At 34.5% G+C, this 15666-nt stretch overlaps 1 protein-coding gene across 29 annotated transcripts in view; it reads left to right on the top strand.

Annotated features, from left to right (window-relative positions):
- PTPRD (protein tyrosine phosphatase receptor type D) overlaps positions 1-15223 on the top strand; it is a 1423918-nt gene extending 1408695 nt beyond the window's left edge. For all 29 annotated transcript variants that reach the window (XM_075209451.1, XM_075209482.1, XM_075209417.1 and 26 more), the window contains 5 exons: positions 1460-1586; positions 2504-2629; positions 7089-7243; positions 9025-9160; positions 11333-15223. In XM_075209451.1, the coding sequence (XP_075065552.1) occupies positions 1460-1586; positions 2504-2629; positions 7089-7243; positions 9025-9160; positions 11333-11401 (613 nt within the window). In that variant the 3' untranslated portion in view covers positions 11402-15223. The remainder of the gene's footprint in view (positions 1-1459; positions 1587-2503; positions 2630-7088; positions 7244-9024; positions 9161-11332) is intronic.
- Positions 15224-15666: the final 443 nt, after the last annotated feature.

Raw genomic sequence — 15666 nt, 5'->3', positions numbered from 1 at the left:
CAGCAGTGTTGGCGACTTTTATGCAACATGTGCCTTTGCAGTCGTTTTCCCCGCTCTGTCATTTTACGTGATCTTCCACTTCGTAGCTGAGTTGCTGTTCTTCCTAAATGCTTCCACGTTCCAATAATATCACTTACAGTTAACCGTGGAATATCCAGAAGGGATGGAGTTTCATGAACCGTCTTATTGCAAAGGTCGTGTCCTACCTCAGTACCACAGTTGAAGTCACTGAGCTGTTCAGAAGGACCCATTTTGTATCACAAATGCTTGCAATTGGAGACTGCATTTCTAGGTGCTTGATTTTATACAGCTCTGGCAAGGGGTCTTCAATTAATAATGAACAGATGTGACCAAAAGCTTTTGTCCATAGCTAACTTTGGCTGGTAAGAGCTACACTTTAGACTCCTTGCTAGTTAATGGGACAGGAAAGTGCCTCAGGACTTTCTTCCTGCTGCAAACAGCAATGGCCTCAGTGCTTCTTTTTCTACTTTGACCTCAGTGGTGGTGGAGGAGGTAAGGGACTTCTCCCTATTCAGCCTTAGGATATGGGTGTAGAAATTGACTAACCATAGCCAAAGGCAGATCAGCTGCAGGATCCCAAATGATGATGGTTTATGCTTTCCCCTTAATAGTACTGCCCTAGGAAAGTGTCTAGTTTGCCTGTATGCTAAATAAACAAGATGACATCAAGTAAATGTATACTTTTATAAAATACGGCTACAAACATTTAAGTAAACCTGCTGTTTTAGGAACATCTACTATGACTACATCAACTATACACCTTAGCATACATATTTTAAATGCTTCCTTCCAATAATTCTATTCCTAGAAATCTATTATACATGATGCGGAATAACAACATACTTAGACTTGTATTCTGAATACTAAATATAAGAAGTGGTGTAGTGTAGCTGACCATACTTACGTAATAAGATCATTTTCTGAGAAATACAACCAGTGTACTAAATGCAATTGGTGCACTCTGCATATTACTTTCTGTATTCTTCCTTTGTACTGCCCATGTCCTATTGCTCTTTTTACTCCTATCTGCCTCTGTCATGCTCTGACCATCATTGCATGAATGTTAGAGAACTACAGGAACTGCTCTTTTTTCTTTTGGTCTGTTCAGAAATAACCTTTATCTGTTTATTATTGTATCTCTTCCAGTTCCTACATACATTTTAGAGACCTGCCTATTAAGACATGTGAGGGGGGTGTCCTCCCCTTGCACCCCTAAAGATTATTAAGAACATCCAAATTTATGGTATAAATTAATCAGTACTCCTTATTTGCCCTGCTGCCATTTATTTATCCTTCCACTTTCACTCCAATCAAAATCAAAATCTGGAGCATTTCAGGAACACCTCTCTGCACAGCTCCCCTTTCCTTTAGTAGTCCCCTCTTTTAAATGCAACTCTGATAGTAGCATCTCAATAATCTATTTTATTTTTTAAAACAGGCAGCAAAAAGCCTACATTGCAACACAAGGTCCCCTGGCAGAGACAACAGAAGACTTCTGGAGGATGTTATGGGAGCACAACTCAACGATTGTTGTTATGCTAACAAAACTTAGAGAAATGGGCAGGGTGAGTGTCTACTTTTACATGCATCACACAGTAAAATTACATTGTGAAGCAGCATATTTAAGTACCATGCAGTTTCATAAAGTAACCAAATCGCTATTACCAGGGAACTGAGCCGTGTGCATCTTGGTTGGGGGAAAAAAGGGCCAATCAGAGAAAGAGGGGCATGTGTCGGGCATGAAGCTTATGTCAGCATTTGCTGCTTTTGGCTGTATGAGTTTCATTTAGCTTCTTTTAGAACCTCAGACAATTGTAGTTCAATAGTATTAACAAAGGTATATTAGCCAATAATAGTAATAGCTGATAGAAATTCCATCACCAGAGGAAGCAATTATTCTCAGTAACAACAGGGACCAATGTATTTATACCCCACATTGGTATTTGCTTGTACACTAGCCACTAGATCAGAGTCTACTTTTTATACCAAACAAAATTAATATGACCTTGATACAGTAGCTACTACATTGGTGTTAGCTTTATATACTAGCCGCCAGAATGTGTGAGTAGTAAAGTGGACAAGGGGAAAGAAGCCTAGACATGCACATGTATTGTTTTAGTGCTATAATTTATTTGATATATATATTTGTTTCTACTTTCTGAGCATTTGGGCTGAAAATAAAATAGGGCATTGTAATTCACCATATTTAACTCTACAAAACACCTTTTCCTATCAGCTATAGCAGGTAGATGCTTATTGTTTGCAGCATATTCCTATACTAAGATGCAGATCTAGATCATTTGCCGTATCCCTTGCTGTCTACAGGGAGGAGAACTATGCTACAGAAAGGGGCCAGGAATCAAAAGCCATGGGATTTATTTATATAAAATATTGAACCTTTGTTCATAAAATATCTATTTTTTGTCTACCTCCTTTTAGGTGAGGTATGATTAACAAAATCATTTATTTTTTCTTTCTACAGGAAAAATGTCATCAGTATTGGCCTGCTGAACGGTCTGCCCGATACCAGTACTTTGTAGTAGACCCAATGGCAGAATATAATATGCCACAGTATATCCTAAGAGAATTTAAAGTAACAGATGCTCGGGTAAGATACTTTCCAATCGCAATGTTACATTTGTACTTTTTTTTTCTTAGCAATTAATAGTATCAATAGTAATAGTAAATTCCTTGGTTGTATTTTCATGAGTAATCACTGAGACCCCTTAATTACTGTTTTCTGCCATTTATTTGATCACTAGAAAATAAACACTTTTCACTTTGTATTGACAATGGTATGTTGGAGCTGAGAGTGCAGTTGTGGTGTGATTTAATATCTGCAGATAACTTTCCCTTGGAAATACTATCAAGCTTTACACATTATTATTCCAGTTCTGGTTTTACTTGTGTCTTGAAACAATTAAGGCTTCATTCTCATAACAGTTCTGCTCTGTTTGGCTGATGTACAAGGTTACTCACTTTTAAAGCATAGCTCAAGCTTTTCTCATTGTCCAAGAATGTCAGGTTTATCATATTTAATCACTTGCTTTGCTGAATTTTCTGCCAACATTTTCTTCACAGCAATAGAATGAAACCCAACATCCACTCTGTGTATAATTAAATGTTATAAAATAGCCCCAGTACCATGAACACTATAAAATGAAAACAAGATATCCTTATTATTATCCAAAGAATTAACAGACCATGCAGTGGAATGCGATTTTCTTATCCCAATGTCCTATTTTATACTGTTCAAATATTTATTATGCATTAGTCATTAAAGTCCATAGGATTAGTTAAATTTAGCAATAAATTTATTGCAACATGGAAATAAATCCCCCCAAAATTGAAATATCTATATTTATTTAAAAAAAAATCCACATCTGAGGCATCTAGTACATCATGTGGACCTGAGAAATGGTTATTCTAGACCATTCTTTTCTGCCATGTAGCTGCTGTGATTATGAAGTGGTGGTGGTTACTGTGCTATAAATTCTACTAAGAGCAAAGAAAATTAAAAAAAATATAATGAAGTGTTGTGTGATCTGCAGACATGTATAGTTTACTGCAGCATACATTGCTGTTACCAGGCAGTTTATTGCACTTATATGACTCAAGTGAGTGGATAATGATGTTGGATACACATTCACAAAAATATGGCAGCCTTCATTGATACACTTTATTAATATTTTTTTAAGTAAATTGTTCATTTGACATTTGACAGTCTAGCAGTTTGCACATTTCCATACACAAGTCGTCACTTGCAGTTTTATTTTTTCTTGGTAGGGTGCTTTAAAAGCTATTGGTTTCTTAAAATATCATGTAAAATGGCAGGAATTACATGGTCAATTTCTTTACATCCCTGTATTGCGTTCTTAAATTGTGGCATTCCTAACTTAAAATTTGCCCAGTGCAATTTAGTGTGGTTAACTCATACTCACTTCACTGTCCACTAGGTTCAAAACACAGTGATTCACCGGGAATCGCAGCGTTTGGCCAAAATGACGCGATTTTTGAAGCCTCGCCCCCTGCACGTCCACCTTCCCCGGCAGGCTCCCGGATCATACTTGCCATAAGTTGGCAAGTATGGGTTAACTGCACACTCTTAATATGTGCAGGGGAGAACCAGGAGTAGCTGTGCACCTTGTGCACAGGAAAGATCATTGAGGCAGTGAGGTGTAAAACCAAAGTGTTTTACACTATATATTGACCTGCTTTTTTATACATATATTATTTACAGACACATATACATATATTAACACTACTTCAGTCCTATTAATAGTATTGCTAATGCCATGTAAATTAGGACTATAACAATGTCATGTAAATTTCTCATGGAAAGGCAGAGATTACAATGTCAAAATGTGTTCTCTGTATAGCGAGCTGAAAGTGTGACAGCGTTTGTCACTTGTCTCCTGATGCATTTCCACCTTTCATCTCCCCCCATTCAGAATTGATCTGAGACTTATCGTTTCTCATTTCCAGCCAATTTAAACTTAATGTGGCAAGACCTATAATCCTTTTCACCTTCCATGACTCTTACCAAGTTTTGTCCTTACTGTAAACAAAGGGCATCTTAATAAGGACACAATATTGATTTAAGCATTCACTTATTCCATTCTGTCTACACTGCACAATGCTTTCCAGATTCATAAATTCTGATTTCTATTCATCCAACAGGAGGAGGAGCTAGTACAGCAGATCAATACTGACGTGTGTGTGTGTCATAATGATGTCTGTGCTCTTTTATTCTACAGGAAAGCAAACACAGTGTATTTTATATTTATAAACCAGTATTAGTCTAGCTAATAAATGTTTTACCTAAGTGTTCAGAAGCATGTAACATAACCCTAAATTAAGGAAAGGATAACTTTTCTCAATGCTGTTTTTACTGAATAAAATGCAGTGTTTGAATGTTAAAAGTTTGCCTAACCCAGATTAATATATGCTTGAAATATTGTAATCTTACATATAAAACAAACATTGCAGCGTAAAATGTAACTATCTATCTATCTATCTATCTACCTATCTACCTACCTACCTATCTATCTATCTACCTACCTACCTATCTATCTATCTATCTATCTACCTACCTATCTGCCTATCTATCTATCTATCTATCTATCTATCTATCTATCTATCTATCTATCTATCTATCTCATATCTATCTATCTATCTAATATCTATCTATCTATCTATCTATCTATCTATCTACCTATCTACCTATCTATCTATCTATCTATCTATCTATCTATCTATCTATCTATCATTAGTAACATTACTTTATGTAGCACCAGCATATTCTATAGCACTTTACAATTGAGAACAAACACAGTAATAAAACAAGACAGAGAGATTAGAGGGCCCCCTTAGCAAGCTTACAATCTATAGTAGAATAGTAGTTTGATACCTGAGGTTAAGTGCTACATATTGTATATTAGTCCAGCCAGATTGCAAAGGTAGAACATGCTTATTTCACTATATGATCCAGTCATACAGCAATGTTGGTAGGGGGTTCAGAGGGTTGCTGTCTTGTGTGAACTGTGTAAAGAGTGGTAATAGGGTACCCTAAGGAGGTTGCAAGGGAGGTTGAAGAATTTGATAAGCTTGCCTGAAGAGGTGGGTTTTTCAGAGAACACTTGAAAGTATGGAGCTAGAAGAAAGTCTTGTGCAAGGGAGTAAATTCCACAAAGTGGGTGCAGCCTGAAAAAAAGTCCTGGAAGTGGGTATGGAAGCAGGTAATGAATGTGAATGAGAGACACAGATGTTGTGGAGGTGTTCAATTGGGATATATTTTAAGACAAGTGAAGAGAGGTAGCTGCTGCGTTCAAAATAGATTTTAGGCGGAGAGTCTAGTTCGGGGAAGACCAGTAAGGAGGGAGTTGCAATAGTCAAGGCGGGAGATGATGAAATGAGTGCATGAATTCAAGTTTTTGCAGCGTCTTATGTGAGATATGTACATATTCTGTAAATGTTTCTTACATGTATGTAATAGGATTTAGATACAGATTGGAAATAGGAAACAAACTATAATTCTGAACCAAGGATCACTCCTAGGCAGCAAGCTTGAGGGGTAGCATTTATTGTCATGTCAGCAGTAATAGGTGACTTCTGTTGCCTGGTGGGAATATTATTAGCTCTGATTATAAAAGACTGAAAGAAAATGGCAGAAAGACATTTAGTTACGTAGGCCAACACAGATGGTGAGAGATCCAGAGAGGATAGATATATTTGGGTATCATCCACATAGAGATGATACTGAAATCCAAAGGACCATTTGAGCTAGAGAAGAGCAGAAGACCCAGAACTGAGAGACATTACAGATTTTAGTTAATGTTGGGATTAAGACAGGAGACTGGGATTGACTGATTTGTGAGGGTATAGGACTGCTCATTTTGTTACAATATACTATATCACAGCATTGGAGATGTAATTTGTGAAAATCAATACGAATTAGTCAGTGGAAAGTTTTACACTACAACACATTTTTTTTCCAACATTAGTTTTTATTAAGGTTTTTAATTTCAGGGGTATAGAAAGCAAAAAGGGTAAAAAGAATAGGACTTTTTATATGGCAACTTAAATAATTAAGTTGTCATATGAAAAGTGAGAGAGATAATCCATAGGTGGATCCCATCATCAAGACTTTACATATTCTCAAAACTATTTAGACACTATGATAATACTCTTGTAATCCACAGTACATATCCTGGAAGTTTTATTATAATTATACAGTGAGGGATATGTGACTAAGAGTGCCCTTGAATAATAGGCATAAGCTCGGATCAACAGAACATGGATTTCATGATTCCCTAAACTAATACGCTCTCTGACCAAATAATACCTGCCAAACTGCATTATACTTAAAATGCTCAAACTTAATATATTAAACATTTGTAAAATATCTATATCCCTTTACATATTGCTGAACACTAAACAAAAATTGATGGTTGGTTGTAGAACATCCTATTATTTTGTTACTATTATGCTTGTTTTGTTACCCTTATGTGTGTCTGTCTTAATTGGTTATTGTTGTATTTAATCTGTGTTGCAACTTGTATATACAGGATGGCCAATCACGGACAGTACGACAGTTCCAGTTCACTGACTGGCCAGAGCAAGGAGTGCCAAAGTCCGGAGAAGGATTTATTGACTTCATAGGACAAGTACATAAAACAAAAGAACAATTTGGTCAAGATGGACCTATATCTGTCCATTGCAGGTAAATCTTTCACAAAAAAACTGCTCCAAATTCTCTGTTGCCATGGCAGTAAATTTTGCCGAATGTCTAAGCAATCCATTTAAACGTTTTCATTCAATTCACTATGATAGATTTTGTTCTCTTTTGGGTGGGCAACAGAGTTGCTTTTCTCAGGAACATTAAGGTAGCCTTGATGCAACTTCTCAATTCTAGTTGGTGGTTGACTATACAATTTTTTTAATCTGCACATACAATGCCTGATTCATCTTCGTGTCCTTTCTTGCGTGAAATAGCTCTGCATATGCTCATAAACGGACCTTACTCCAATAAACACAACTGCATACAATTCATGTCTCAATGCAAATGACACAACTGCCTACGAGTTGAAGGGCAGAATTGGGGAGGGAAGAGGCGGATGAACGTAGGCAATGTGCTGTAAGGGCGCGTCTACTGCATGCCAACGCAGATGTGGCCGAACCAAGTGTTATGGTTCTTTTAAGTGTGTTTTAGCTGTATCATTTTTACCAGCTACAGGGCAGGTGTAAGTGCCGACTGATAGTGATGACTGCCTTGGCATAGTCTTTGTTTTAAAAAGTACATATATGCAGTCCACTAGGTAGCAAAGAACATTTGTATGCAAGTAAGAGACAATATAAAAATGGATTGTATGTACAGTACACATTAAGAACACCCTGATTTATGTATTTACTGTTAAAAAAATGAAAATGATTATATTTTTTTACTAATGTATTTATCAATGATTATAGTACTAAGGATTGTTAATTTATTTTACAATTTTTTTTTTGAATGGGTTCTGATGGGACTTTGTATTGTGCATGTAAATGGAATTGTACATTGAGATCCGCTTGGATTTGAATTTGGTCAGAACTATGCTCAAGTTCCATGCTCATTGTTTAAACCCTAGTTAGTTCAATTAGTTCAAATAGTTCAATTCATATGCACCATTAAATAAAGTGAAATTCACACTATATTAGAGTGATATTATAGCGCATACTTCATATATCACATACTAAAATACTGATGTCATATTAAATAACCCAAACAGATGGATAATTATTATGCATGATTTACATTTATTGCATGCTGTATGAACATAGGGCAAAATACACAATTTTAATGAGCTTTGCCAAATAATGAAAAGTAAGACTTACAGTTTAGTTACATTCTATAAAAGACGTTACCGAGGTTGTGAAATATAGAAGACATAATAAATAGCACACCCTATAGAATGGTGCTATATCCATGAGAAACAGTTAGTGGCAACTTTAATCCTTTCTGGGTTTGTTTGCTTTTTGTTAAAGGAAATTAAAGGTAATGTTTATATAAAGTCATTGGTTTACTTCCGTAATTAAATCAGAAAACGCTGCCTTATTATGTTCCACGTAGGTGAAAAAGTACAGAACTTAGTCATGTTTATTCATAGTTTTCATGATCACTATGATGGACAGTAAAGCACTTCTTACTTTCAAAATAAGTCATGTTCAGTTATACGTCATTCAAATGATTATCTGAAAGTTTGAGTATCAGATTTAAAATGGTGGTGTATGATATGAACTCTAACATAAAATTATTCTTTAATTCTACTGCGTTTAACATGGGTCATGAATTGGTCTTTTGCAACTGACAACCAATGTTTAAAAAAAAATCATACTGGGGCAGTAAAAACTGTTAATAAAAGATAAAATAATCACACATTATCTTGCTATCCTCTTACTTGGCTTGTAATTAGTTAAAGCACTTTCATCTAACAGTTCATTACCATTCTACTGTACTTATAACAGTGCTGGCGTTGGAAGAACTGGAGTATTCATAACTCTGAGTATCGTTTTGGAAAGAATGAGATATGAGGGTGTTGTAGATATCTTCCAGACTGTCAAAATGTTGAGAACACAACGACCTGCTATGGTACAGACAGAGGTAAGCAGAATTATTAACAGTGTCAATCTATTAATAATTACATGGAAATATTAATACATGAACAGGGCTGAAATTACACTAATAATTTACATCATTATAATAATGAATATTTCTTGCAAAAGGAGTGAGCCAAAGTTAAAACATGAATCTAAAAATGTAAATCTGTTAAACTAAAATCAATAGCAAGGATTAATATCACCAACAGTCCTTGTTTAAAATTGAATAGTGGTTTCCTGTGGAATATATTACTGAGAACCAGCTATAATATATTAATCATAAATCAAGCAATATATTTAATAACAAACATATCTTATATTAGGAACAAATATTCAAATCCTAATATAATTTCAAGAGAAATACTGAGGTCTTAAAGCAGTGGGGAAACGTGTGCAGGATTAGCTTTGCACATGGGACATTAGTAAATGTCCCATGTGACCTGTGGAGTGCAATCACCAGATCTATTTAAAGTACAATATCAACTGATATGGCTGATACAGCAGAAAGGGCTTGAATGATCCACACAACCAAGGGATTTATTCATTACAAACGCACATTCAGCTATGAGATTGGACTTAAATTGATTTTTAGTGGGCATATGCTTTTTAATTATCAATTAAAAATCTGCACGGGTCGATCCCAAGTGTCACCAACTTCTTTGAGCATCCACTGTATGCTGGTGGCCCGTTATATAAATAGTCTGAATTTCCGAGAGGTCCCACAATCGAAGTGGCCTAATCCAGGTACTGCTTTTCTATAACAGTACTGTAACTAACTTCATTACATTTTATGTTCATTACATTTTAGATATGGTCCTGCTCCTGATTCTTGTCTCTCAAGTGAGTGGTAAAACAGCAATATCAAGTTTCATGGTGCATGGATTAAAAAACATTACTGGCCTCTTATAATAAAAGCCCTTTAATATTATGCAAGAAGGTAAAAGAGAAATGTTACAATTATGTTAAAAAACAAACTGGTGTCAAACTTAGGGGACAAAATGCATGCATTTGAACACCCAACAAAACAAAAATATTGGCCTGGGCTTTAAAATATGAATAAATAAAAACTGTTGTGCCTCTTTATTTGCCTCAACTGCGTATAGTTTGTTAATTTGCCTGGATTGGGTTTACTGGTAACTATGAACTGTTTATGTAACTTGTATGTTGTGTATGTATACAGACAATATAACCACCTCTGAAGGACCTATGTTTTGTTTTCCCTATACCGGTTGTAGCAAATAGGGACAGTCAGCTAAAAATGAGTGTGATTTAGTCCCAGGACTAATCATAGTGAGCAACTTAATCCCCAGCCATCCAAGACCAAGTGAATTGCTGCAGTGACATTATTAAACTTCTAAATTCCTCAGGAAAGCTGATAACCTCTTTAGAAAGTTCGACATGTCATATTCGTTGAAAGGCTCGAAGTATAAACTCCATTAAGTTGAAAAGCATTTTGTTTGCCAAACCTGCAAGTGTTTGCAAAAATAAAAAAATATTTCTTTCCCACTTGAGTGGATTCTGAAGAACATTACAGAACATTCAAATAAGAATTTCTATGAATGTTTTAAACACTGCGAAATAGAGAAAAGATGTAAACTTTGGACATAAATTTATCTTCATTTCTTGTAACCTACAATGTATTCCACTATCAAAGCATGATCTGCTTTGGCCTGAGAAGTTCCCAACTAACTTAAATGGTGCAGCTTTGAGAGATGTTGGCTTCTAAATCAGTCTTTCATCACAATGCATTTTTTTCAATGTTAAAATGAAATACTAATAAAAATTGCAATATATTTTAGTACACAAATATATAGTTTTAAAGATATTTATGGCTTTGTTCTGATGCTCCCCTTCTCCATTATATTGTTGTTTATGTAGAGTTTTTAGCCACTGGCTGCACGTTCTTTTTGAAGAATTGTAGTAACAAACTAAGCTAACAACTAACGACCCTAGCATCGTACCTATAATAGAAAGGTGAGAGTTAATTAATAATATAGGAGCGGAAGTCATAGCAACCATTCACTTTCAACAGTCTTAAGTTATACTAAGCCAGTCAAAGCTAACTGGTTACTTAATAGATTGATACTTAATTTGACACAACTTTGTAAAATGTATATCTTGATTTGCTTATTATTTGTTGTTTAAAGTGGAATATTTTGTTTCTCTTCTATTTCAGGACCAGTATCAGTTCTGTTACCGAGCAGGGCTTGAGTATTTGGGCAGCTTTGATCACTATGCAACGTAGAAGTTTTGGCCCATCCTGGAATTATCCTTCAGGCCCTTCAAGATCCAGAGAGCCTCTTCTGAGCCATAATGTGTGCTTGGGAAATATTTCTTAACTCCTAGCTAAAGACCAATTACAATAATTGGAATATAACACACACAAAAAAAGAAAAAAAAGAGAAACTTTTTCTGGGTGGACCAAGAATACGCAGTTCAATAATTTAACCTAAGAAAATTATATAAATCCAGACTGGTCAGACATCTGAAGGATTAATTTCACCCACTTGTCTCAAGGAATCAGCTGGCAATGAAGGAAATAAGTGATAACCACAAAGAACCATTATCTTGTCTGGGACTGCATGAGTGTTCAATGATGAATCTTAGGTATACAACAGCAGGATGTTTAAATACGTCGGCTTCTGGCTCCCAAGACAAATGCAATCTTTGCAGCGATATCGACCCTTCTCTCCATCAATGATCACGATAACACATTAATGAAACAAATGGGTGGGAAGTGTCTAAAGAAAATCAAAGTCATTTATTTAGTTTTTTAGTATTGTAAAGATACAGCTGACCTGTGCTTCATTATTAACTGTGTAAACTTTATTTTCTTTTTCTTTTTTTTTAAACAAAACGTTTATAAGGAAGTGAATAAAACATTGCATAACTGTTAATTTTTCGATCAAGAACTGTATTTTTTTTAATGCGGTAGAACTGTTATATGTAATAATTATCATTAGAAATACTAAAACATTTAAAGTTTGCACAAGATCGTGCAGCCCTGACATTTAACCATGCCATTATTTTTATTGTATACTTTTACTTTTTGCCATTTTTAGTATTTTCTTCTTGCATCAAGTTAAAGGCAAACTATTTTTTTTTCATCTTGTTTGGAATCAACAGGGAGTCGCAAAGTATAAAGCTGCTGCAAATATAATTATATATAGAAGTATATATAGATATATACACATGTTTGTTCTTCCATGATTTTAGTTTTGTTAATTAGTGGGGAGATTTTTACGAACCATAAGACCATTTCATGTCAACTTGAAGGCTTGCAATTCCAAGGTGTGTTATTTTTGTTTTTACTCACAAAGAAATGAGGAATGCACATCAGTGATATTCTAGGTTCACCCCCAAAAATATACACACACATGTATGTACTTTATTACACTGCTCAATATTTTTAACTCTTTAGTGCAATAATGAACCATCTTGTATATTATACAGGATATGTGCATGCTAGAATGGTCAGTGTTTATCGGAGCGAACAATATTGTATTATAAGATGTATGAAAACTTCATGAAAATTGTATCTAACCATTTATTGTGTGTGATATATGATTAAATATGTCATTTGTAAGATATGTAAAAAAAAAACACAAAAAAAAACAGACACAAAAGAAAAAATATCAAATCAAGGGCAAAGCCAAAAATTACTGCTCTGCTTAGTGGAAATAATGTAGGTTTGTGTCACAGCAGCTGGAAAATGCTGCTCTTTTGCTTTGCTTTTATCCCCTTGCTTTTTGCATTTAGAGTGCCTTATATTTGATGCTTTTAAGCAACATTCTGTTTGGCGTTTGCCAGTCTGCTTTACCATAATATCATATTTCTTTAATTTCGTAAATAGAGAATGAAATAAACACAGCTTCTATGTGATATACATACCTATTTTTTTCTAAACAAATATCATTATGTAGGAGATAACTATTCTTCCAAGCACTTCTACATTAACATAAGCTTATTCCTTTAGGTAAATTGCTTTTCAGCTTTGTAGCCATTATAAGCAAATAGCATCTGCTATCTAGACACACTGCAGTCAGCCATTTTTCATGCTCAACCAAAATCCATGACGATCAATAAATGATTCGGTGGTACACGCCATACAGATGGCCACAGTTGAAGTTCTATGTGCTCATTTCAGCTACTTTAATTCAACAACAACAACACAATGTTTCGGGGGAGCACATAGAACTTCAACTGTGGCCGTCTGTATGGTGTGCATTGCCCAGAATAATTTATTGATTATTTTATATTAGTGGAGGACAGCGATCGAGCTGAAGACTTGGGAGCACCACAAATCCTTAATGTAATATGTTGAAGATATACACTCTGATACAGTGTAATGGTCAACCAATATTCATATACTGCAGCCTGTCAAATCGCAGATTTAAATATTAGTAGACCATGGTGTCACTGTATCCTTGTTTAATTGATTGGCTGCAATCTCATGAACATTCTTGCAGCCAACAAAATGGTTCTCTCCACTGTGTGAAGGTGATGGGTGCACTTTAATGTTTTTGAGTGCATTTTGGAATGAGACTTTGAAAAGCCCAACTAGGCACTTTATCAAAGCCAATTCTCTTTTTTTAATGACGTTTATGTGCCATTATGTCTGCAGTTTTTTTATTATTTTTTTTATTTTAGAAAGCTGCCAAGTACCCTGTTAAATAAGCAATGAACAAAACATGATAATAATACAACAGGTATGGGAATGTCTACATTTCTAGACCCCTTCTCTGTTTCAGCATGTATTCACTCCATGCTTGGCAGCCATATTGAATATTAGACTCTGTGAAGAGTTGTGTCATAGCACTTTTGTAATAAAAATACTAATGGAAGGCTACCTCTGATTAAAAAAACTATATTAAAACAACATAAAAAGAATGTGCTCTTCTTGGGGTATCTTTATTTTTTTCTCATATAAACAGTATTCTTTTTACATAGAATTGTTCTAAACTTGTTAAGTAATTGCAATCATGAATAGAAGTTGTGTCCTCTATGTTAATACCTGTTATGAGATATATCATATTTTTATAGTCACACATTCTGCAACAAAAGTAAATGTTTTAAAACTTTGTGTTAAAAAAAATGTATCCATTTGCATAAACCCTCTCATATATAAATAATGTAAGTTAAGTTACAATCATTGATGTGCATTCCACTTTCTGTTTATTATCTGTCTTGTCATGGTACTTTGTTATAAAAGCATCTTTATCTGCAAAATACATCAAAGGCAGAAAATGCATTTCTTAAGCATTATTGGTGCGGTGCTATTATTTACCTATACCAGTATAGTTATGTATAATTTTGTAATTAGTTACATTGAAAAGAAAAAAATATATAAACATGATTTGTATAGAACTTCATATTAGCTCTTTTTTTGTCTTTTTTTTTTCTTTTCTCTTTTTTTAATGCATGATTACATATTGTAGAAGATGAGTTAGAGGTGGCCCTTTGGGGAGAATTGCACTTTCTAAACCTTTGTACTATGCACTACCCTATTGATTCTACTCCCAATAATGTTATTACTTGAACCCATCTTTTAAAAAACAAACACAATCTGCTATGAAACTCACATGTGTGTATATAACACTATACATATAAAAAACTAGTTTTGTGTTGGGAAAATTGCAGATGTCTTTTTTTCTCCCTTTATTCCCTTTTTGGTGGCAGGCCTTGCTAACAATTAAATCTTATTTGCCCAGATGCTCCAAAAGTTCTACAGAATTCTGATTCTACCTTCTACATATGTTTTGTGGCTTTGCCATTCAAGCTTGGAGTGTCTTTGCAAGAATAATACAAATTGTGTTCTCTGCTCTCGTTTTGGATGCATAGACTGAAAAAATTATAAAAAAAAAAAAACCTGTAAAATGGCTTGTTAAAATTACAATTACCTCTACTTAGTAGTACGCGTAAATGTTTTACAAGATGAAAGGCGTGCTTTTTATTTTCTTACTTCGTTACATCAGTGGCGAAAGAAGTCTGTCTGAAAATCAGTCCTTTGCTGACACAAGTTCCATTTGTTACAAATGAATTCTAATAAAAATGTCAGTGTTATGCAGTCCTGGTTATCCTTTCTTATTAACATGCTGCCACTTTGGGAACAAACATGGGTACCAAATAATAGATTTGTTGCTATTTCCCTCTAGTTCAATCCATACATGAAGATATCTGATTGTCAAATAGAAAAAAACATTGTTTCTTCTGTAGTAACATACAATTTCTGGATTTATTTTTTTATTTTTATTCAGTTCTTATCATATTAACAGCATAGTGTTTTTATAAATAGCCTTTTCTGTTTGTTTTATTACTGTAATGTTTTCATTTAATAAAAAGTGCAATGTAAACACTCATTTACAGTTAATTAACTAAACATAGTGTACAGTTGCCAAGAGTGACTTCTATATTATCAATTAATAATTTAAAGGCATTTTAAGGTATTTTTTGTACTTAACGTAACTATCCACCAATTCATGTTGGTATATCAGGTGGAAGTCATGCACC

This window comes from Mixophyes fleayi, chromosome 1 (assembly GCF_038048845.1).
Source record: "Mixophyes fleayi isolate aMixFle1 chromosome 1, aMixFle1.hap1, whole genome shotgun sequence".
Taxonomy (NCBI): domain Eukaryota; kingdom Metazoa; phylum Chordata; class Amphibia; order Anura; family Limnodynastidae; genus Mixophyes; species Mixophyes fleayi.
This window is presented reverse-complemented; position numbering and strand designations above follow the sequence as displayed.